This window comes from Drechmeria coniospora, chromosome 02 (genome assembly GCF_001625195.1).
Source record: "Drechmeria coniospora strain ARSEF 6962 chromosome 02, whole genome shotgun sequence".
Lineage (NCBI taxonomy): Eukaryota > Fungi > Ascomycota > Sordariomycetes > Hypocreales > Ophiocordycipitaceae > Drechmeria > Drechmeria coniospora.
In genome coordinates this window covers 9,300,711-9,323,699 of record NC_054390.1, presented here as the reverse complement: position 1 = coordinate 9,323,699, position 22,989 = coordinate 9,300,711, and the positions used below count along the sequence as shown (strand labels likewise).

Here is a 22,989-nt window from a genome sequence, read left to right as displayed (position 1 = left end):
AGGGTGCACCGCTGCAGGCGAGGCCTTCAATCGCAGGCCGTTCGGAATCCAAGCCGCCCGGTGACACGATGACGGAGCTTGGGCTGGTTGTATGAGGGGGGGGGGGGGGGGTAGGATGGAGTTAAGAGAATTTTCAACTTGGCTGGCTTAACAGCTAGCTGACTTGCTGGTCTCCCCTTACTAAGGCACGCGCTCCGTTCTGGCGACTTGCCGACGGAGGGCGTGATGATCCGTGCCGGCAACCTGCCCCAACCCAGCCCCTGGCCCGGGTTGACAGGTCGTTTGATAGCGCAACGACCTATTAATTACCGGCTATTTTATCGGTACATGTAATGCATAAGTACTAACACCTACGTGTACTCTGTACCTCGCACGTACTTGTGGTAAGTAGTTGTAGGTGTTCATTTGTAGTTGTAATTACTTGCGCATCAGAGTCGTAACGCCTATGACTACTCGGTTCCTTGTACCGCAATTGCGAGCAAGTATGCTGCAAGTACTTGTACTGCTGGAGTAAGTACTTGCATACTTACAGCACATGTACTCCGTACGGAGCACAGTATGACTTATTACCACTAGGTAGCTACGGAGAACGTACTCAAGTACGGAGTACATACAGAGTACTTACTTACGGACTACCTGTGCACAGGTACTCAAAGGTACTCTGTACCCGGGCTCACAGTGCGGCTGGCTTGCCAGCGTCAATGGGGTCGGCGATCTGGTCACACGTCAGGGCAGCTGTACTTGCTCCATGCGTACCTCAAGTACTTGCTTGTACTTGGCAATTGTTCCAGGCCTCGAGCTTCCACGAGCAAACTTCAAACTTCTCACCTCCTAATTACCCTGTGCCGGACTCGGCCACGCGCTCGCCTTTCCCTACTGAACCATCATATCCATCATCATCTTGTGACACAGAGCCATCTCCTTCACTGCCGCTGTCCACCGCATCATTCGCAGCAACCTACAACGTAGTGGAAGCGTCGCCATCCGTTCCGGGATCCCTAGCCATATCGAGATCGACTGACGTATCCCCGAATATTCGCCGCCTCGACTCCGCAGCAAACACTTGTACAACGTACATGTAATCGTCCACGCACGCATGCCTGAACCTTGGATCACGCACATGTGATAGCATCGGGACAGACGCCAAGATGGACACTCTGCTGTTTGTTCCTCCTCTTCTCCACGGACTCCCCTGGCAAAGGCAGAAGCTGACAGAGACAGTACTGCCGAGATTGCCGCCAACGCGCCGCGGTATCGTCGTAGGAGCTCGACTTTCATCGACGGCATCCACGATGTCAGTGAAGACCAGGACATGGCACCGGCCCAGCTCTACAGCACCATGTCCGGCCGACTGTTCCATTCTGGGAGGATAGCCATTGTCATGGTTGGCCCCCCCGCTCGAGGCAAGACGTGAGTGGCATGCTCTCCTCTCCCTCCCCCCCCCTCGCCCCCCCCTTTTTCGGATGGCCAGGTCGGTGCTTACGGCCTTGAACGTAGCCACATCTGTGTATCGCTTTCCAGATACCTGCAGTGGCTGGGCGTCAAGACGCGCATCTTTCACCTGGGCGACTACCGTCGTGCCACAATCGCCCCCGGTGGATCGGTTCCGGATGATTATTTCTTCCAAAACGCCTCGGCGTCCTCGGTCATGTTGAGGCAGAAGATACTGAAGAAGTGCCGCGAGGACATCTACGCCTGGTTGAATCACGAAAACGGCCAGGTCGCGATATACGATGCGGTCAACCCGTCAGCAAGCGGCCGCCGTTCTCTGGCCAAGGAGCTGGCGAAGCATGACGTCCAGGTACGCATCGGCCTCTACCACGTCGAACGCAGTATTGATTTGCCCAGACTCTGTTCATCGAGTCGTACGTGGACGACGAGCGCATACTCCGCGAGAATGCGAGAAATGTCAAGATATCATCGCCGGACGTGAGTCTTCGGACCCATGCGTGGCCGGCATGGAATCGGGATGCTGACTCAACTCGCGCCAGTTTGAGGGCATGGACCCCGATGAGGCTGCGAAGCTGTACCTGAAACGGATCGAGACGCGCATCCCCATGTTTGAGACGATGAACGAACACGAGCTCAACTACATCAAGATGATCAACGCCGGAGCCAAGTTTTTCTACAACAACGTCAGCTTCAACTACCTCTCTCACCGGATCGTCTTTTACCTCACCAACCTGCACATCAAGTCACGCACCACCTTCTTTGCTCGTGCTGGCACGGCGGAGGAAGAGGATTCCTACAAGGCGGATGCGCCGCTCTCCGAAGAGGGAAAGGTATATTCGCAGAGGATGGCCGAGACGTTGTTGAAGCACCGCGAACAAGAGCAGGCCGAGGCGGTTGGAAAAGGAGGCCTCCACGTGCCCCTCAGGCCGTTGACGGTGTGGACGTCGACCAGGATGCGCACCGTCCAGACGGCCGACTACCTGAAGGACAAGGGATTCAAGGTTCGGCAGCGGTCGCAGATGAGCCAGATCAACCCTGGCATCTGCGAAAAGATGTCCGAACGCGTCATACGTCAGATGTATCCCGAAGAGGTCGAGAAGCATGAATTGGACCCGTATCACCACCGATACCCCCGCGCAGAAGTATGTTTGTCCTTTTTGCTCATGCGTCTCGTCGGCCGTCGGGGCGAGCCAGCTAACCTTGGCATCGCGCAGTCGTATCACGACCTTGCTGTTCGCCTCGAGCCCATCATTCTCGAGCTCGAACGTGAGCAGAACGACCTCCTCATCATCGCCCACGAATCGGTCCTTCGCGTACTGTACGCGTACCTGATGCACTGCTCCACCATGCAGATACCCTTGCTCAAGTTTCCGCGTGACGAGATCATCGAGATCATTCCGGCCGCCTACCAGAACGAGGCGAAGCGTATTCACATCCCCGGCCTCGACGCCGGAAACCTTCCCAGCTCGCCCGAGGACAACATGAACCCGGCCCCTCTCGGCATCGCCACGACAAGCGGACCCGCGAGCCGCGCCGGTAGCCATCTCGACAGCGGTCAGATGAGCCCCATCACCGGCGGCATGAGCAGCCCTACGGTGCCGGTGGAGAGACCGCCCGAGAAGGTGATCAATACGGCCAAGGATATGGTCGCGGACAAGGTGAACGACGAGGACTAGCGTCTTCACCGCTGGCTGCACGGGAGGCCATTCGTCACGGGCGAGTCTGGTACGCGCCGACGCTTGTGCCATCCCTACAGCGGACCGTGATCCCGTTCAATCGAGACGGAACAGGATAGTGTAAGCGGCGACGAGTCAAGACAACCATCGACATGGTTATGAGAGAGGCATGTGGACCCGATGAGAAGGACGGATACGAGTGCAGAGTGCGGAGTATGCGGAAACAACGAACAATGACGGCGACGCCGCCCCAATGAGGACAGGCGAATGAAGACAGGCGAAGCATGATGCTCCCCCGACCCTGAGGCAGTCGAGGTGCCGCTGGGCTCGTGGGCCGTACCGTGACGCCTTGTGATGTGTCCGCCCGTCTTACCTACATGAACGCAGCTACATGCGGGCATTGATCCAACATGCAGGGCCGCCGTGAATGCGTGGCAATGTGCCCGGGCAGAGCGCGGCCAGGGATACGCGTGCGCATGATGCTGATGCCGGCCGTAGCCCATGGCGTGCAGCATGCATGCATCCGGCCGTATCTGGACAGCAAGCATTGAACCGTTAGTCAGCCTACATGCAGGTATGAAGGGGTTCTGCCTGGGTGCAAAAGCACCTAACCCTGCGTGCGCCGGACTAAGCCAGTCAGCCGTTCGGCATTTGACGAAGAAAGCAAGGTGAACAGTTTGGAGATGACCAGTCGTGACTGCGACTATGATGGCGATGGCTACTGCAGCTCGGAGGAAGTACCGGAACATTGGTTGTGTCTACCGTTTACGCGGTGTTTGCGAATGGTGCATACCCCTGAACCCCTGGAAAGGGATGTTCGTCGGGAGTAACTTTCCATGGACGGTTAGAAATCTCCCACCAGGAACGTGACGAGGAGAGAGCATCCCCTCCTCCATCCCCCTCCGCGACGAGGATGACGATTCGTTCAACAATGGCGAGACTATGCCTGACGGTGTCACAAGGGCGGGCTCCAGCCCCCAAATCGGTTGGTAGCACCAGCTACCCGAAAGAGAGAGCAGGGTCGATGTCTGCCTTTTTATCTGTCTGCAATGGGGATTGGACACTGACTTTCACGATGCTGCATGTTTCCGAAAAGAATAAGAGGGGGGTCGGTAAGGTTGCCCGGTCGCACGAGGGAGCTCGGGATGAGAACACTCCCTTGCCGCAAATGGCCACCTCTGCATGCGAATCCGGGAATCGCGTCGTAAGAGGGAGCCTGCCTTCATCCTTTGGCTCCATATGACTGAGGTGTAGCCGAATGCTCGACGCCGCCATAGTCCGCTTTCCCCCACGGCAACCCAACAAGGGCACCGAACGAGGTCCGTAGAATGAGAGCAGAAGACTTGAGCAGAATGAACAAAAAGGACATCATGAACGGCAGAAGGTGGGGGTAGAAGGACGGCCATGCCCTCGCTTATGTGACAGCCATTGGCAGGCGACATTGACGCTGGGGAGGATGAGCAGGAGGAAAGGGGTGGGGAGGTGATGGCATCAAGGTACGTAGGCGCGGTGCACGGCAGCCCGAGCCATCACAAATGATAGGGAACCTTGGTCCAATCCCCACCGGTGAGAATGGCAGGCGTATGATGCGGAAAACCGCTCATAGTAAGCTGGGAGCGGCGCCGAGGAGGTCTCCGAGATGAGACAGAGGCATGCAGCTTGCCCGTGGGCCACTCACCTGACTGGCCTCGGGCCATCGAGCGAAGGAGCAAGCAGACGGATAGACCATAGGGCGATGTCCGTACCGGAGGCCCGATGTGAGGTCTGTCACGACGGGTCCCTTGCCGCCTCGCTGCTTGGCGAGGCGTGTGCGCCAAGTGGTGGGACAATGGCGACCATCCGATCCATGGCTGCCGTCGGCGAGGTGCTGCAAGTCACGACTTTTCGGCGTTCGCTGCCTCTTTTCGTCACGAGAGAAGGCGACTCTGGCTGCCGATGCACTCGTACGCCGTGCCACACGAACGGCAAGGTGACCGAAGCAGCCTCGCACCAGCAAAACCAACGGCTGCCGGTCTCAGCGACGGCCAGTTTCGACCGGGACGGAGGAACCGTGTCGGCCGCGCACATGGAAAACCAAGGCCATGGATCCGAGATGAACATGGGTGCGGGCATCAAAGACAAGGGCTGCGCTTGCACTGCACAGGGCATTCTGCCGAGCGGCAAAGCGGAGGCCGATGCGGCCCAGAGGCAGCGGCTGGACTTGAGACGAGCGGGACTGGGAAAGGGGCGGTGGAGGTTGTGCAAAGATGCTCGCCGAGGCATCCCGGCGAAGGGAGGGCATAAAGAAATGACGAGAGAGGCCGTCGACCTCGTCAAGGTTGAGGGGCAAACTTTTTGGCTCGGAGCTTTTTGACCATCGACGTCCCAAGCGACTGGCAACGACAAGGACATGGGCAGCAGCAGGTGGCCGGGCCCCCGGCTGTCCCGTTGGGGCCAAGACGGCATGCGAGTGCTTGGAAGCCTGTCAATGAAGAACGAGATACGTCGAGGCGATGCGGATGACGCGGATGGAACCTTTTGATGGGATGAGGAAGACGGACGACGGACGAGGTTCGAGCGACTTGCGGCGTGAAGTCGGCTCTCGGACGCAACGCAAAGCTTTCTTTGGGTAGCAGGTGTCAGTTATTTACTCGGACGTTACGATGTATCCGTGCTCTTCCATGGGGATGTCGGATTTCATTGGGCTTCGCTTCGATGGCGTTCGGCGTGGAGAGTCGTGGACGGTTGTGGAGGATGAAGTGTGTCCAGCGAGGCTAAAAGGGGGCACGGCATGGCGTGGTGCCAACCTGGCGTACCGCATGGCACGGGTGGTAGGTTCGGGCACGGCACAGGTACAGGTACAGGTAGGTGCACGCGCACGCCGAGCGACGGCAAGTACACCAAGGTCACGGATCGGTCATGAGACCGTGGCTGCCAACGCATTCCACCTGCTGTCTGTCCATCCAACATGACGGGACGGGATGCAGGTGTAGGCGCGGGCGGGCGGGTTGTACAGAATACAGGCATGCAGGTGCGCAGAGAAAGTGGCAGGCAGAGCAGGCAGAGCAGCAGTCAGCCTGGACGTGAAACTTGGGCCGCGAGCTGGATGGATGCGCCAGGAAGTTGACGTCGTGCTGGATTCGCAGTTTGAATGATGGCGGAAGCGGCCATGACGTCGGGCCAAGGGAGGAAACGGGCCACCCACTGCCATGGACGAATCCGCCCACGACGTCTTCGGAGTGCAGGGTAATACGGAGCAGCACTGTAGGTGTAGTCAGTACGGAGTATTACTACCTGTGATGTCGACCGCCGATGCCGATGCGCAGGGGACAGGCTGTGGTCGCCAGGGCCACGCTGTGGTCGCCAGGGCCACGCTGGGGTCGCCAGGGCCACGCTGATGCGCTACAGGTGTGATGCAGTGTGCAGTGACAGCGCAGTGACCGAGAACAAACGACTCGGAGCATATCAGTTAGAGGTACCGAGCACAGCGCGGGATACTGTGCATGTGCCTGTAGCTGCCACGATAGCTGGGCGGTTCTTTTTCCACTCGCACTGGGCTGGTGCGTGATGCGGCACCTCGTCCCATTTGTACGGTGCTTGCATGCTCAGCGTACGGCTACTCAGCACATCGTTGACGCCCACCTGGACACCTTGCATGTCGACAGTCGTACGGCGTACCGAGTGCTCCAACTTGTTCGCACATGGCATGCATGCACAAGCAACCCGCACACGCACTTGGCTTGTCGGGAAGCGAAGCGAATGGTTCGAAAATAGAAGGAAACAACAGGAACGCCGCACGGAGCAGAGAGGGAGAGCGATTTGCGACAAGGAGGCCCGCGGGACGGGGGATTCCAAGGGAAACGAAGCCGTGACGCGGACGCGACCGTGAGACCCGGCCCTGGGTGTCCTTTCGATGAGACAGACACCTGTCCCTGGCGAATGCCCGTTCCTGCCATGCCGTATTCGTACTCGCAGAATCCGTGCCGGCAGCACATCCCCAACAGGAGGAGGGTGGCATTCGGTCCTCGGCTGGCATGTCGGCAGGGACGAATGAAAATAGAGGCATCCGCTTCAGGGACGGGCCGGTCGTTGCCGCCACCATCGATGGGCAGTTGAAGCGTGGGCTGATGGCCATGGTGGAGAGCAATCCCTCTGCGATGCGAAGCGATGCACGCACATGTAGGCTCGTGGGCTCGTGGGCGTGGGCGTGAGCGTACACGCAGGCGAACAGCAGCAGGAAGCAGGAAGGGTGGCGAGATGTCCACGTGCGAGCCGTGAGGCGCCCACGCGTCCAAGTCGAAGCGGTGGTGGAGGGAGGTGGAGGGAGTACAAGTGTAAGCACATGTACGGAGTACAGTACAGCACAAGCAAGGAGGTACGCAGTGTACTGCAGGCACCTACTGTAAGTACTAGCGAGTAGGAGTCAAGTGCCTGCTCCGTACGGAGTGCACATTGGTAATATTAGTACCAGGTACGGCGTAATGTACCTAATTAATCCCTAGCAAGTACTGTACTTCAGCACCTACAGGCAAGCAGTCAGTCGCTGTAGGAGAGAGGGCCCTGCTAAAAGTCCCGACCGGCCAATGGGCTGGAAGGAGCTGGTGTTGGGCCTCGGGCGTGCTGTTTGCGAGTGCAGACGACGAGTACTTGTACGCACGAGCACGAGCGCATGCACACGAACGAGCCCACGACTCTACAGCATGCAGTGCAGCACAAGTGAGTCGATGAGATGACGCTCGAGATGGTGTGCCGTCCGGTTCCGTACCCACTCAGCTGGCTGGACGGCAGCCGTCTGCATGCAGGCCGGAGTGACGGTGTTGGTGTGGTGAAAGCCGTTGTTCGTGTCACCCCCGTCGGCGAGCAAAAGGCACAAGTCAACGTGTACTCGTCCGTGGCCGCAAGTACAACTACGAGTACGGAGTACGTGTACAAGCAATTCGCAGCCTAGGCATGAAGCCATGGATGGCAACGACCCAGGCTGGTTTTGGCGACCCGCCGTTGCAACAGATGCGAGATCACCGGGCTTGAAAATATGCATGCTGGGATGCCATCGAGTGGCTCGTGAACGGGTCCTGGACCTGCAACTTGGCCAGAACGGGGGCCAGACAGGAGGCCCCGTAGCGTCGTCAGGTGACGGCTTGCTCGATGATGACCTGGCACTGTACAAAATACATGGATACAGTGTACTTGCAAGAAGGTTACAAGTTTTTGCAGTAGCACGCCGAAGCCCAGCACTGCAAGTATAGTACCTAGTAACCAAGTACTACAGCACAAGTACGGAGTACAGAACGGCGTACAGACACTTGCATGTATTATCATCAATACCTCCACTTGAACGCGTATTGAACTGGCAGTACGGAGGACTCACAGTACAGTACACGGACGAGTGCAACCCATAATACTACATGGACACCAACGCAACCAGGTACGTACTGGCATGTGTGAGCAGTTGTACTTGGTACATGTACAGGTACGTGCAGTGCTACAGTAATGCAGTAAGTACTAGGTAGTGAGTATACATGTGGAGAACGGAGCACAATGTACATGTACAGTACACGTACAGTACTCCGTACAGCTTCCTGCTCCAACACGTAACCTCGTTACCGTACTTTGTGGGTTGCGGGCTGTGGGTACTGCCATCTGAGCCCAGCGTTCCGAGTTCTGGGTTCCGACCTGCGCTTGTCCCCCAAGCTGCTCCGAAGCAGAAGCCATGACAGGGGCCGGAGCCAGGGCGTCAATGGTAAATATGGGCCGTCGATGCGAGGCAGCGCCGTGAGGGACAGCAGCCAACCAACCTGTCGTCTCACTGCCCGGCCGCCGGGAAAGAGGCATGATGATGATGATGATGATGATGATGATGATGATGATGCAGGCAGCCGGCGGACCGAATGCATGGCAAGGCTGGATCCCGATCAGCTCGTTCAACCAATGCTCCCTTCTCGCATGCCTCCCGGTAGGTCTTCGTGCCTACGTCCTAACAAAACGGCAAGTACTTGCTTGTAGATGAAAGTAGACACGCCTTCGCCTTGCCTCGCGCAAAGCCTTTGGTTCATCCCCCACGGTACTAGGTAGGTACCAAGCAGTACGACACCCGTGGGTGGGAATCGTCGTGCTAGTGGGAGGAAGCCGCCAAAGCTTCCGTCCGTCAGCTGGGCAGGCAGACCAAGAGGTGCGGGTACGGAAGTACATGTACATGCTCGCACCGCGCATCATCGTCGAGCCTGCATGGCCCGTACCTAGGCATGCACATGTCTTGAGTATTCACACATCAACGACCTTGTCCGTTGTGTTTCGGGGAAGAAAAAAACATCAAGTGCGCTTTCCAGAACTCGTCGTACGTTCCCGGAAGCCTTACGTATCGGACGTGCGCAACCCAATGCTGTTGGCGAGCGTCCTTGCACCGGTGCATGTGGAAGCCCACCAGCATGTCTCCGTACGAGAAATACTTGCATCGCAGCTGATTGTTTGCTGCTAGCCATCATGTACAGTATTCCTACAGTACATGCACTTAGGTACAAAGGTACCTTTGCATGCTAGCCATGGGCAAAGACACTACCGAGTACGGAGTACTCCGTACTAAACTACTCCAAAGTTAGTACCAAGACAGCAAGTACAGACTCCCTACCTGTAGGTTAGTACGGAGTACGGAGCACAGTACTTTGTGCCTAGCACTGTTCACCTACTTGCCTAGGTAGGTACGTTAGGTACAGTAGTACCTACCTCTGAAGTAAGTACCTAGTAATTACGCAATGCTGTCAGCGAACAGCTGCAAGACACCCCAAGTACCTACTTGGGTGTACTTGGTAATACTGGCAAGCAAGTACTCGAGACTCGCAACACGGCGGCCGCGGTACATGCGGCGGCTACTTGTCTCCCTCGTAGTCAGTCATGGTCTGGGTAGCGTATTGACTTTCCGCTTGCCGGGCCCCAAAAAGTTGGCGCCATTCTGCCCGTCTCGAAAGTGAGCACATGAACAAATCCAAGCCCAACATTGCGGGTCTTCGATTTTAGCCCGCTCGTTGCTGCATCAGTCAGCAGCGCCGTCGATCGTGACCCCTGCACCGCAGCTTGCACTCGAGTCCTCCTGCTCCTGCTCCGTACGCCTGCCCATGTGACATGCACATCCGCGCACTCCCTAGGTAATTACTGAGGTACCTACGCAGCACGAACCTTGTCCAGCATCGCTTTAGTGGCCTGGTGCCAACACGCAAGCACCGTACGGCGCGCCTCCTCGAAACCCATGCATGCGACCAAGTGCTGTACATGCCGCCCATGCATGTCAGGACGCACAACACTCACAGGTACCCGTTCGAGGACCGTCGTGACCATGTCGGCGACGCCTGCGGAGGCGCATCCGTCGTCCTCGCCGTCTGCTCGTCCGAGGCGCCCTCCGTCATGTTCCATCCGGGCACCAGCAGCGTGCTTCCGCCTGCCCCTCTCACGTACGTACTTACCCTACAGTTGCCCTCTGGGCTTGGGCACGGTACGACATGCTGGACAGCCTGCATGATGCCTATTCCCGGTCTGCTTTGTCGGGACCCTGGTTATCCGCATCTCGTCGGTCCGCTGATCGAGGTCGCTCGATGTTTCGTTTCTCATCGCGTCGATGCTTCGTCTGGAGCATTGCACTCGTCGGGGTAAAAATACCGACTGATGAGCGGATCGTGCTTGCCGCCGACTGGCTAGTGGCGAACCTCCCACGTACTAACCCAACGTCGGTACCGTCTTCTCGTCGTCCACATCGATGCCTACTCTGCATCCCACGTCTTGCTCGTCTTCGTCCTGCTCGCATCCGGCGCACCTCACCGAGCCGTGGCCGGCTTCGCACCCAAGTTGGTCCTAGAAAAACCAGAGAGTAGGTGGAATGGGTGGGATAGGTACGAGCATGAGCACGGCAAGCAATGACAAAGCAATACAGTACTAGGTATGTGCACCAAGTAGGGGCACTAGGTACCATCAGCAGCAGCGCACCATGCGACGTGCCCACAAGGCAAACTACGTGTACATCTCGGTGCGGCAATGCCGTCATCGCCATCGTCGCCATCCTGTCCTCGTCCTCCAATCGAAAAATCCCTTCATCAAGGCCTTGCTTCGCCCGACCATCGCCATTCGCATCGTTCTTGACCGAGTCGAAAATGCCAGTCACTCCTCCGCATCTGCTGGAGGATGGAAATTGCCCCCGAGCACCCTCGTATCTGGCATGTACCCTAGGTGCACGCAGTGGACCAGCAGCGGCCCGCGGGGGTGGAACGGCGACCAGCGAGCTCCGGCAACAGTGCCATGCCCACGCCAACTTGTGTCTCTCTCAGGCGCCTCCAGGGCCGCCAGCTTCGTCGTTCAGCGGCGAATGGTGCCCTGCCACCCCCCCCCCCCCCCCCCTCCTCCGCCCCCCTTCAACGCTCACGGCTCAGTGCAGCTGCGGCTAGCTAGTAGCTGCTAGAGGGAACCCCCACCCACTGCTGGCGGGCGCCCACTCACACCTCGTGCCCATCTCTACACCTAGACTCTTCCACACCCTGGACTGTGCCGCCGCCGATTCGCCTCTGCCAAAACCCGGACGGCGACCAGCGAATCCAATTACCAACCCCTTCGGCCCCAGTCTTCTTCTCCTTCATTCCACCTTTACTCCCGCATTTCGCCAGAACAGACACCCGAGTTCGTCTGCAGCCGCAGCGCCTTGCCTCGTCCATCATCCATCGTCATCGTCACCGTCGCCATTGCCGCAGCGATAGACCGTGACGCGCCTTTGCCGTCGAATCGAGCCGGAACCGCCGTCGTCCGTCCCTGCAACCCATACCCCGGCCTCGTCGTCTCGCAGCCGACTTTTCGACTCGCGCAACTCGACGCCGCCGCTCCGCGAGTCTCACCCACCCTCCAGCTCGACAGCGGCCGCCTCGCGCCTCAACCTGTCCTCCTCCGTCCCCCTCGGCAGGCACGGACGGTCCATTGCCCTTCGAACCTCGACCGAGCCATATCCCGCACTCGATCGACTCTGTCGCCCTCGACGCTCGCACCCTGCCGCTGCACCCGCCCACGGCCGCCCGATCTGGCCGCCTGCGAGAATTCGCATATCGACTTGGTACGTGAGCTCGCTCCCTCCTCGCCCGCTCGCCGGCTCCCCATTCCGATTGCCTCGCTCGCTCGCTTGCTTGCCTGTTTTTTTTGTTGCTTGCGTTGCCCCCTTTCACCGCCGACACCGTCCGCCATCATCGCACCGAACCCCCCCCCCCCTACCCCCTCCCCCTCTCTGTTGCCTGCCCTGCCCTGCCTTGCCTGCCCTGCCCTGCCTTGCCGGCACTCGACCGTCGGCCTGCGAGCAACCTGCGTTGCGGCATCGAATGAAACCAACCTCGACCCTGACCCTACTCGGAGTCGGGAGGAGATGTGGGGAGTGCGAGTTGCCTCCGCCTGCCAGCGCCAGCGCCTGTGACTGTGTGTGCCTGCTGGGCCGCATCGCCCGTCTCTCCCCACTTCCTCGAGCTCTCGTCCGCCTGTCCCTTTGTCACGAGCCCGCGCACGGCGTTCGATCACCGTCATGGCTCCGACCGTGCCAGCAGGAGTCGTGAGCCAACGGCGTTTGTGACACCGCATGCTTGTCTACACCTCGACCGCCCGCCCACTTCACCTCGTACCAATGGAACCCCCCCCCCCCCCCCCCCCCCAGCATTTGCTCCTTACCCTCAAGCCCCACCCTTCTCTGCTTCTGCCTTTGCCTCTGCTCTCGTTTCCCTGACCCTCGCGCTCGCTGCTTGTCCGTCGCACGTCTCGTCTTCTCTCGGACACCAGCTGGCGTTCGGCTCGAGCAGGCTTCTGCATTCACAGCACATCCTTGTTGCTCAACACGCCAGCCATCTGTCATCGTCGTCGTCGTCATCGTCAACGTCGTCCTCGACGTGTGCGTTGCTGGCCCGTGTTCGTCGCGTTTTTTTTTACATTTCCTCCTCCCCCCCCCTGCCCTGGGCTCTTTCCCGTCCCGTCTTTCCTCCTAAACCTCCCCCCGCCCCGCACCTCCCCACCCGCTCCAGGCCTCAGGCTGCGTCACATCAGCAAACCATCATCGCCCAAGTCCTCGTTTGCCTCCCCTTGCTGCCATTTCCCTACACATCGCCCGCAACCGCATTCGACAAGCCGACTGACGCCCGCCCTTCCAGCCGTGACCGACGGCCCGCCTCGACCATCCGATATTGAGCTTGTGGGCCGACTCTCTCGCCGTCACAAGCCCACGATCCTCCCTCCGTCGAGACGAGACGCTGACCGCCGTCGTCCCTCGCGTTGCCGTCGTTGCCCCCGTGGTGGAAGCCTGCGCCTCTTGTCGGCGACTGCTTCTCGAGCGAACCGCCGCCGCATCGTCAACCGTGCCTACCGAGCCGAGCCTCGACGCCGTTGCCCACCACGGCCTGCACCGATAGCCCTTCCCTGCCACCGCCTCTCGCCGGTCCACGTCCCCGGCACCGCTTCACCAAAGCCCGGTAGCACCCGCTGTCTGGAACGGACGGCAAGCACCCAGCATGTCATCTCATCGGCCGAACGCGTTCAATAGCTTGAGAATGGGCGGTGAGTGCGCCCGCTCGTCCCTCCCGCCCCCGCCGCCGCGTGCCGGCTCGCTGACGGGCCTCGTGCAGAGGTGATCCGTGAAAAAGTGCAGGACGGAATCACGGGCGAAACCAGAGACCTGCAGTACACGCAATGCAAGATTGTGGGCAATGGCTCCTTCGGCGTCGTCTTCCAGACCAAGCTGTCGCCCTCGGGTGAGGACGCCGCCATCAAGCGTGTTCTGCAAGACAAGAGATTCAAGGTACCGCGGTCGCTCCAGGGGGCCTCCAGCGGCCCCCTCCCCTCGCCCCCCCGTCGGTGGCTGACGCTCGTGGCAGAACCGCGAGCTGCAAATCATGCGCATCGTCCGACACCCCAACATCGTGCAGCTCAAGGCCTTCTACTACTCCAACGGCGAGCGCGTGAGTGCCCTCGGGCCCGCCCCTCGCGACGCGCGACGATCGGCTAACGGGCTCGGCAGAAGGACGAAGTCTACCTCAACCTCGTCCAGGAGTTCGTTCCCGAGACCGTCTACCGGGCCTCGCGATTCTTCAACAAGATGAAGACGACGATGCCCATCCTCGAGGTGAAGCTGTACATATACCAACTCTTCCGCGCCCTCGCCTACATCCACTCCCAAGGCATCTGCCATCGCGACATCAAGCCCCAGAACCTCCTGCTGGATCCCAACAGCGGCATCCTGAAGCTCTGCGACTTCGGGAGCGCCAAGATCCTCGTGGAGAACGAGCCGAACGTGTCGTACATCTGCTCCCGGTACTACCGCGCCCCGGAGCTCATCTTTGGCGCCACCAACTACACCACCAAGATTGGTGAGGAAGCCCCCTCCGCGGCCTCGGGAGGCTCGTGCTGACCACCGCCGCAGATGTCTGGTCGACGGGCTGCGTCATGGCCGAGCTCATGCTCGGACAACCCTTGTTTCCCGGCGAGTCGGGCATCGACCAGCTCGTCGAGATCATCAAGGTTCTCGGCACGCCCACGCGGGAGCAGATCCGCACCATGAACCCCAACTACATGGAGCACAAGTTCCCGCAGATCAAGCCTCACCCGTTCAACAAGGTCTTCCGCAAGGCCGACGCCAACGCCATCGACCTCATCGCCGGCCTGCTCGAGTACACGCCGACGGAGAGGCAGTCGGCCATCGACGCCATGATCCACCCCTTCTTCGACGAGCTCCGCGACCCCGGCACGAAGCTTCCGGATTCGAGACACGGCTCCGGCCAGCTTCGCGACCTGCCCGACCTCTTTGACTTTTCCCGCCACGGTACGTTGACGCCCTCCGCCCTCCGCCCTGCCCGCTTCCTTCCTCGCTGACGTTTCGAGGCAGAACTTTCCATCGCGCCGAATCTGAACGCCCAACTGGTTCCCGCCCACATGAAGTCCGTCTTGGCCTCGCGTGGTCTTGACATCGACAACTTCTCGCCCATGTCGAAGCAGGACATGATGGCCAAGTTGGACTGATGCTCTGATTCCCGAGTTGAGGCAGGAAAATGACCAACCACCGAATGCACCTTGCGGCCCGACAACCTGACTGCCTCAATTCACCCCCCGGCATGGCGACGGTGGAGGATGCTGCGGGTGCTTGCTCGACGCGCAGACCCGACCGGCATGTCGGCGATGCGGGGGAAAATGTAGCCACGAGCTCCATGGCCTTGGAGCGGGACCGGCGCACGTGTTTCCGCGCTCGGCGGGAAGCCGCGCGAAGTGACGTCTGCCTGTCTGTGCGTGTTCTGGAGAAAAAGCTGGAATCTCGCTGGGAGAGCGGTGGGAAGGACCTGCTTGTCGGTGGCCGCAACCTGGACTTGTTGCGTGCGGCCGTGGAAAGCCGTCGCCGCCGAGGAGGGACCGCTTGGCCGATTGGACAAAACGGGGAACCGCACTCTAGACCACGTTGCGTGCGTGGCATCGTTGGCTTTACATTTCTTTTCCTTTCCTTGTTCGCATGTCGAGACATCCGGTCGTGTTGCTGTGTCGGGGAGGGGCGGCCAGGACGGGCGGGCGGAGAGGGGAATCTGCTTCTTGCGTCGTGCAACGCTCCGCCCACGACGTCGGATGGGCATGAAAGGAAGTCGACGGCGGGTGGGTTGGATGACGAAGGACGGACGGGCGAGCAGACGACGCGGCGTTGGGGCGGCGGCGAGCTGCGTCGAGTCGACGGCTCGACGGAGGCTTCACGGCGAGGTGACGACGGTGCGGTGGCAATGTGGTCGGCGTAGTTTCGAGGCACAGAAAGCAAAAAAAAAAAAAAACAGGATCTTTGACTTTTGTTACGAAGCAGCGTGTTCGGAGCTGTCGCCGGCAACAGTCTGCGCCCGCTGCTTCGCTTCGGACGGCCGCCGAACGAAGGGGACGAAGCAGGGAGGAGGAGGGCCCGTCCGAACGAGTCGGACGTGGTGATTCGACCATGGGCCACCGAGCCAACGATTGAGCCAACGACGGGACTCTTGGCACTCGATTCTCGGTACTCGAAAGGCTACCTTGCTGGGAATAATACATATAAACATACAGATATTACGGCGCCAAGCCTTCTGACATGCGGCCGAGGAAGGCCGTGCGATGCGGCCAAGGCGAGGCAGCGGCCCATTCGCAGAGGCCGGTCCAGCACATGCTATGGGTACCAACATGAACGAAACATGGCTACGGAGTATAAGTAAGTGGTGTCGATAGGCCTCGCCGACTACCTCTGGGTCTGTGATGTATCATGTATCTGTCCTGTCATTGAGCATATCCTCATGAGAGTACAGAGTGTTTGTACGCGCATGATTTACACGCCTTCCGAGGTATTGCTTGCTGGTGCATTTCGATTTCCACCTACTATATGCGGCTGGCCACTTCAGCAGCCTGCTCACTGTACTCCGTACGGAGTACGGAGTGCTGAGTACAGCTAAGTTAGTAAGCAAGTAATACGTACAGTACAGTCCGGACACAACAAAGTACTTGTATTATTATTACTGCGTACAGTACGGAGTACTTGTATTATCATTACTGCGTACTCCGTACAGTATGTACTATTATTACTGCGTAATTACAGTACTTGCATGTACTCCGTACAAGCAAAGCGATCATTGCTAGTGGATACATTCGCACCCTGCTGCATTAGTACCATCTGTTAGCATGCACATGTAGGGGTACGGAGTATTATTTACGGAGTGCCTACTATTACTACGATGTATTATTACAGCATGCTAGTCATTACTTACTTACCTACTCCGGAAAATTACTTACTTACTTACAAGCAATACTTTGTACAGTAAGGGCACTCTTCTCGTAAAAACAAGTACACCACTACGGAGTACTTGCAGCCAAAAAGGTACAAGGACAACCACATGTACTTGCGGAGTACGGCGTACAAATACTAAGTACAGTAAGTACTCTGTATTACTTACCTAGTACGGAGTACTTAGTAATACTCAGATGCCCCGTGGTGCACAGTGCCCAGGAATTTTCTGCCTGAGGCACTGCGATGCTACCTGCTTCACACTGGAAGTGTATTACGGAGTGCTGTAATCAACAAGTGCATGTGTGCATGTATAGGTACTCCATCGACGACCGAGTACAGGTAATAGTAAATGTACATGTACCTGCAGCACGGTGTGCCAGGCTTTTATTGGGGCCAACAGGCACAAGGTCGCCGCCAGGAACAACCTTCGTTCACCTTGCTCAGCGACCCCCATCCAAACATCCCGTCGTCGTTCCATCTCGCGAGCCCTCCTTCTGCAGCACCCATTGGACCTCGCGTCTGGCCTCGCTCGCTGCACAAAAGTCCTGTGCCATGGCCGACTACGATAGGCGCCACCATGGCGGTTACGGCAATCGAAAAAGACGATATCGTGGTTCGTTGCCGTCCTCGGATGAACCGTACCCCGTGACCTTGACCAAGAGCTTACCCGACGTTTGCCTCAGACGATGACGATCAATACGATCGCCGGCAGCAGCGTCGACGGACCGATCATGCGCCTGTTCCGGTTCGCTTGAGACGCCAGCTTCTCGCAATCGCCGACTCCCCCCTGCGGCAGTGGGACACGGAGGTCCGATCCATCGCTCGCATGGTGACCGACAACCACGAGGATGAGCAGCTGCGCGAGACCTACGTCAACCTCACAATGCAGCTGGTTGTCGAGCAGCCCCTCAAGACCCCCTTCGTGGCCGCCGTCGTCCTGACGGTAAACGTCACGAATCCCGAAATCACGGCCGACGTGCTGGCGAAGCTCGCACAGGCCATCGACAGCAACATCGGCCTCGGCGAATGGCGGCAGGTCAAACTCCTGCTCAAGTTCCTGGCCTGCCTGCAGTCTGCGTTGGAAGGGCAAGGAATCTTCCCGCTGCTGGAAGAGCTGTTCGGCCGCGCCGCCGATCTGCAGACCGCAAGCTCCGAAGACGTGAGCGAGGCCCGACATTCCGCACGGCACCGGCCGTTTTGCTGACCCGGACCAGACCATCGGCACGGAAATCGTGAGGATCATTCTCCTCACCATCCCCTACGTCATGGCCGCCGCTCCCGGCCAGTTCCAGCAGCAGGCGGCCGACCTGATGGAGAAGACGGACATCATCGCCTCCGAACCGCACGCCCTGCAGGCGTTGGTCGACTTATACCCGCCCGAGGGCGAGGAGGAGAGCCCATCGGCGTCCATGGGTCTGTGCATGCTGCTGCAGAAGCAACTCCAGGCCGAGGCTGCCAAGAACTGGGAGCTTGCCTGCCTGCCTCGTCCGTGGCAACTGCCGCTCGAGGAGATTGAAGGCCAAGACAAGCTCGCAGGTGCCCAGAAGCACGCGCTGCCTCCCATCGCCGTCCCGGCAGCCGTCGTTGCGGGACCTCGACCGCTGTTCCCCGAGGTCTGGTTTTCCGTCTACGGCGACAACGATGTCGAGTCCGTCCCCGCCGTCTCCAGCATTGCCTCCTCGCTGATTCGAGATGGCCTCGCGGATACCATCAACATCCTCGACTTCAACCGTAATGCCGTTGCTCGCTATTTGATGGACCTCGATTGCTACTTTGCCGACGGAACCTTCATCAAGCGCGCGACGCCCTTCGACGACCTACGCAAGTATCCTTCCGATCGAAACACGTGGAAGCCGGAAGACGTTGCCGTCGACACAGTCTTCTCCCAGCTTTTCCAGCTGCCCAAGCCCGAGTGCAAGGTCGTCTACTATCACTCCGTGCTGACAGAGGCGTGCAAGCTTGCGCCCGCCGCCATTGCGCCGAGCCTCGGTAGGGCCATCCGATACCTGTATCGAAACGGCCCTCGGATGGACCTTGAGCTGAGCTATCGCTTCCTCGATTGGTTCTCTCACCATCTGAGCAACTTTGGTTTCACTTGGAAGTGGGCCGAGTGGGAAGACGACACCCAGTTGCCTGATCTCCACCCCCACAAGTGGTTCCTGCTGGGTGCTCTGGATAAAGAAGTGAGGCTCAGCTTTGCGCAGAGAATCGTCAAGACGCTCCCCGAGTCGTACCAGCCGCTTCTTGGCTCCGAGAAGGAAAAGGATGTGCCCGATTTCAAGTTTAACAATCCTGGTGGGTCTCCCGCGTGGCTTCGTCCACGATCAAGACTAACGCGAGCGGCGAAATAGAAACGCCCTTTTCGAAGGAAGGCCAGCAGGTTGCCGCTTTGCTCCGACGCAAAGCACCCGAGGAGGAGCTCCAGGCCGTCATCGACAGCGTCCACTCTCAGGCCAGCGAGCGAGGCTTGGACCCTCTCATCGCCAGCACGGATGTCTTCGTGACTGCCGTCTGCTGGGTCGGGTCCAAATCGCTCAGCCACGTTCTGGCCTGCATCGACCGAACCAAGGATAGGCTGGTCGAAGTTGGCCATGCATCCGTTGCCGCCCGCGCTCAGATCATCTCTGCCATCATGGCGTACTGGCACCCTCACCCCGGCGTGGCGGTGGCGATCGTCGAGAAGCTACTCAACTACTCGATCCTTACCCCCAACGCGATTGCCGACTGGGCCCTCGTCGCCAGCGCGCCGTCTAATGGAACGAACGGTGGGAAATCCCTGGGGCAGGCCTACGTCTTCGAGCTTGTGTCCAACACCGTGGCCAAGGTCAGCGGTCGGGTTCGACAGGTGCATACCAACCCCGGTGCGGATCCAGAGGTGCGGGAAAAGGATGTCAAGGCCATGAGGGACCTGTTCGGCACCATCAACAAGGCACTGTCCAGCTGGGCAGGCGGAAACGAGGATGCAAAGATGGACGATGGCGACTCTTCCAGCGGGCAGGAGGAGGCCATGATTCGCAGGTGGGGTCAACGCTGGCTGAGAGCCTTTCAGCGCAAGGCGGCCATAGAGGAAGCATTTATCCTCGAGGCCTCCAAGGACAGGATGGATACGACGATGGCGGATGAAAAGCCGGATGGCGTGGCTGACCAGTAGACAAACAGTTTCTGCTTGCTGCTCTCCAGGGCACTTCACTATTGGCTCAACGGTGGGTTTCGCCGAAGGGGTGATCGTGGTAGTTTGGTTGATTGCGGGAATCCCGCACACTACGAATAAATGGAGACAAATCGCGTCAGATGTCGCTTGGGCGGGGGATTTGTCGCACATGGGAGCGCAACGTCAGGCCGATGAGAGACGTGTGAGCTTTCAGAACAGGGGGGCGGACCGAGTGGATAATGTAGGTCTTGGTGCCGCAAAAGACGCAGGACTGCATAATTAGATTCTGCGTATCAAATGCAAAGCATGTGTTTTTGCTCCTGTGCCCTTGAGTGCGCCGGGACACCTAAAAACGCCATGCAAAGTTAAACCCCAACTGAAATTGGGCTACCAAGGTCCGATCCGTGGCCGTCACATTGAATCTAACACCAAATACCGCCGACCGAAATGGAAATGCCTGCCCGCTCCCAAAAAGAAACCTTAGAATCGATGCATCTTGTGCCGTCAGCGAAGGAAAGCAAGCTTTGGCCACGGGGAAGCGACATACTCACCAAAGTCGTCCCTCGTTCGCAATGGTCATACTATCAATTTCCGCTTGATGGGCTGGGGTGCGAGGACGCCGTTGACAGTATGCTGCTGCTGCTGCTGCTGCTGCTGCTGCTGCTGCTGCTGAGCCTTCTCCCCCAGCCGCTTGATCTTCTCGAGCAAATGACTGCGAAAGGATTAGTTGGACCTCTGAAGAAAGGAGGAACGGGGCCGAAGCATACTTGATCGGCATGTGGCCGCGGCTCTCCGTCACTGCCAGGCTGAGCCGTTGAAGCTGTTGGCTGTGTTCCTGAAAGTGTTGGCGAATGCGAGACTGGCATTCCTCGTCGTCGCCGCCGCGAACGATGTATTCGCAGCCTGCTTGGCTACACGTCCAGGTCTCGTCGGGGCCGTGCGGCAGGGTGGAAGGTATCTTCTCCGCTCGGATCATCATGCTAGCCGGCTCTGCTTGCGGCGATTTGCTGGACACGCGGGAACTTTGGGAATGGTCGGCTTCGGCAATGTCGTCGGCCGCGTTATCGACGTCCAAGAAATCGTCGTGCGAGTCCTTGACATCGGACGCTTCCGACTCAGACTCGCTTTCAAACTGAGAGCGGGCGCGCTTCTTCGAGGTGGATGGCAGCCGAAGGGCGCCTGTGTTGCCATGGCCGGCACCGCTTACAGGATGCTTCAGCCTCTTGCCTTTGGGGGTGGAAGCACCATCCACGGCAGGCGTCTGGTTCGCCGGACGCTTGGGTGGCGTCGGGGCCGAGTCCCTCTTGATCTGCTTACGCAGGAAGATGGCGATTGGGAAGTCGGCAAGCCTATAGGCGACGGGGTTGAATTCGATCTTCGAGCGCTGCTGGAGGTAGGACCATATCTCGTGCTTCTGCCACTTGGAGGCGTCGAGGTGCTGCAGGAGCGCGGCAGAGTAGTAGTGCAGAACCTCGATGACGGGGGTCTTGTGGCTGCCGGTCGTGCCGTCTCGGTAACAGGGGAAGCTGTAGGCAAAGTATATCTTGTTGATGAGGGTACTAGTCATGATGCCCTTTCTGTTGTTGGCCAGGAGATCGTAGGCAAACTCCATGGCCTTGACGACCGAGGCCAAGGCCTCGTCGAAGCGAGCCGAAGGCTTGTCGGGGGACGGCTCCACAGGCTTCAGAGCTTTCGCAGGGACACGCGAAGGCTGGGTGCCCAGACGGGATTTCTTGTTCGGGTGGCCCCTCTCGGGCGCCGCGGGCGCGAGAGGACTGGGTTCACCCGATGGGTGCTTCGTCAGGCAGACCTTCGACGCGGACTCGGCGTCGGCGTGCTTGGACAACGACAGCGGGGCGGATTGTTGACGTCTCGGGCTCAGGGCCTCAGCCGAAGGTATGGCAAGGGTCGCCTGAGGGTTCTTGCTCAGCTCGTCTATCTTGTCGACAAGGTCCTGGTCGGGGTTAGCAACCGGCTCAGCTCGGGCAAGGCAGGGCAGGGGAGACGCACGGCGTGCTCCATCATCAGCCACCTGTGGAAGGCAGTCGGCTGCCAGTCGATCATGGTTTCCTGGGGAAACTGGCAGATGAAGAAGCCGGCGTGCTCGTGGCAGCGCTCGACAACCTCGTCAAAGGTGCAGCCGTCACCGACACGGGCGGCGTAGGTGAGAAAAACGCCGGCGAGGTCATCCATGAAGGAGGATTGCTTCGCCTTCTTGGATTTCCTCTGCGACGCCGTCGAGTCGTAGATGTCGACGAGCTTGTAGTAGAGCGTCGTGGCCTCGCACATCTTGAGGAAGGTGGGGCGGTAGGTGCGTGACGGATTGATCTCGTACCATCCGCCGACGCCGGAGATCCAGATGAGAGGGCTTCCGTCGTCCGATTCGCCGATGGAGTAGTTGATGCACTTTTTAATCTCGATGGGAACCGAGGAGCGCACGCGCATGATGACTGCAGACGACAACAGGTTAGACGACGCAAGGGTCGAGAGCGGCGGGGACGGGGCAGGGAGCAGGCCTACGGTGGGATCTCTGAGAGGGGTCGTCGATGACGAGGTTGCCTCGGACGATGAAAGGCCCTCGGATGCCGACGTGGAGTGCATTCTCCAGCGTGTGGCCGTCTTGGTTGAGGACGACGGCATCGCGCAGCTCGAAGATGGGCCAGTCGTCGGCCGACATGTCCTTGGGAACTCGGCGGACGACGGACACTTCCTGACGCCAGGGGATTCGGTTCTCGTCGATGCTCTCGACGCTCGAGGTAGACGCACGTCGCTTGCGCCCGGCCATGGTTGCCGATGATGGCCGTCTTGGATGGTGACGACGTACCACCGGCTTGAACGCTTTTGGTCGGGACGGCTGGTCGGACTTGGGGTCGGACGAAGGGATGTCGGCCGTCGTCGTGCGTTTCCGGAGCCGGGGTCTCAGCGTGGCGTGGCGTAGCCGTGCAGAGCGAAGCAGAGCA

The 22,989-nt window shown here is 59.1% G+C and overlaps 6 protein-coding genes across 6 annotated transcripts; 4 read left to right on the top strand and 2 right to left on the bottom strand.

The window, feature by feature from the left end:
* Positions 1 to 1,148: 1,148 nt before the first annotated feature.
* DCS_05680 (Fructose-2,6-bisphosphatase) lies at positions 1,149 to 3,128 on the top strand (the record flags this gene model as incomplete). The annotated part of the gene is made up of 5 exons (XM_040802982.1): positions 1,149 to 1,162; positions 1,222 to 1,410; positions 1,522 to 1,801; positions 1,849 to 1,929; positions 1,992 to 3,128. The coding sequence occupies 5 exons, from the start codon at positions 1,149 to 1,151 to the stop codon at positions 3,126 to 3,128; spliced, it is 1,701 nt and encodes a 566-aa protein (XP_040658015.1).
* Positions 3,129 to 4,956: 1,828 nt separating this feature from the next.
* DCS_05679 (uncharacterized protein) lies at positions 4,957 to 5,649 on the top strand (the record flags this gene model as incomplete). Its single annotated transcript, XM_040802981.1, has 2 exons — positions 4,957 to 5,445; positions 5,515 to 5,649. 2 exons carry the CDS (start codon positions 4,957 to 4,959, stop codon positions 5,647 to 5,649), a joined length of 624 nt encoding a protein of 207 aa, XP_040658014.1.
* Positions 5,650 to 13,615: 7,966 nt separating this feature from the next.
* Positions 13,616 to 15,119, top strand: DCS_05678 (uncharacterized protein; the record flags this gene model as incomplete). Its single annotated transcript, XM_040802980.1, has 6 exons — positions 13,616 to 13,661; positions 13,730 to 13,902; positions 13,979 to 14,062; positions 14,122 to 14,470; positions 14,524 to 14,922; positions 14,986 to 15,119. 6 exons carry the CDS (start codon positions 13,616 to 13,618, stop codon positions 15,117 to 15,119), a joined length of 1,185 nt encoding a protein of 394 aa, XP_040658013.1.
* An 80-nt stretch (positions 15,120 to 15,199) lies between these two features.
* DCS_05677 (uncharacterized protein) lies at positions 15,200 to 15,718 on the bottom strand (the record flags this gene model as incomplete). The annotated part of the gene is made up of 1 exon (XM_040802979.1): positions 15,200 to 15,718. The coding sequence occupies one exon, from the start codon at positions 15,716 to 15,718 to the stop codon at positions 15,200 to 15,202; it is 519 nt and encodes a 172-aa protein (XP_040658012.1).
* A 1,712-nt stretch (positions 15,719 to 17,430) lies between these two features.
* Positions 17,431 to 20,029, top strand: DCS_05676 (cap binding protein; the record flags this gene model as incomplete). The annotated part of the gene is made up of 5 exons (XM_040802978.1): positions 17,431 to 17,491; positions 17,562 to 18,037; positions 18,093 to 19,173; positions 19,230 to 19,372; positions 19,496 to 20,029. 5 exons carry the CDS (start codon positions 17,431 to 17,433, stop codon positions 20,027 to 20,029), a joined length of 2,295 nt encoding a protein of 764 aa, XP_040658011.1.
* Positions 20,030 to 20,165: 136 nt separating this feature from the next.
* Positions 20,166 to 22,814, bottom strand: DCS_05675 (uncharacterized protein; the record flags this gene model as incomplete). The annotated part of the gene is made up of 5 exons (XM_040802977.1): positions 20,166 to 20,300; positions 20,612 to 20,741; positions 20,797 to 21,983; positions 22,040 to 22,479; positions 22,550 to 22,814. The coding sequence occupies 5 exons, from the start codon at positions 22,812 to 22,814 to the stop codon at positions 20,166 to 20,168; spliced, it is 2,157 nt and encodes a 718-aa protein (XP_040658010.1).
* Between the last annotated feature and the right edge of the window lie 175 nt (positions 22,815 to 22,989).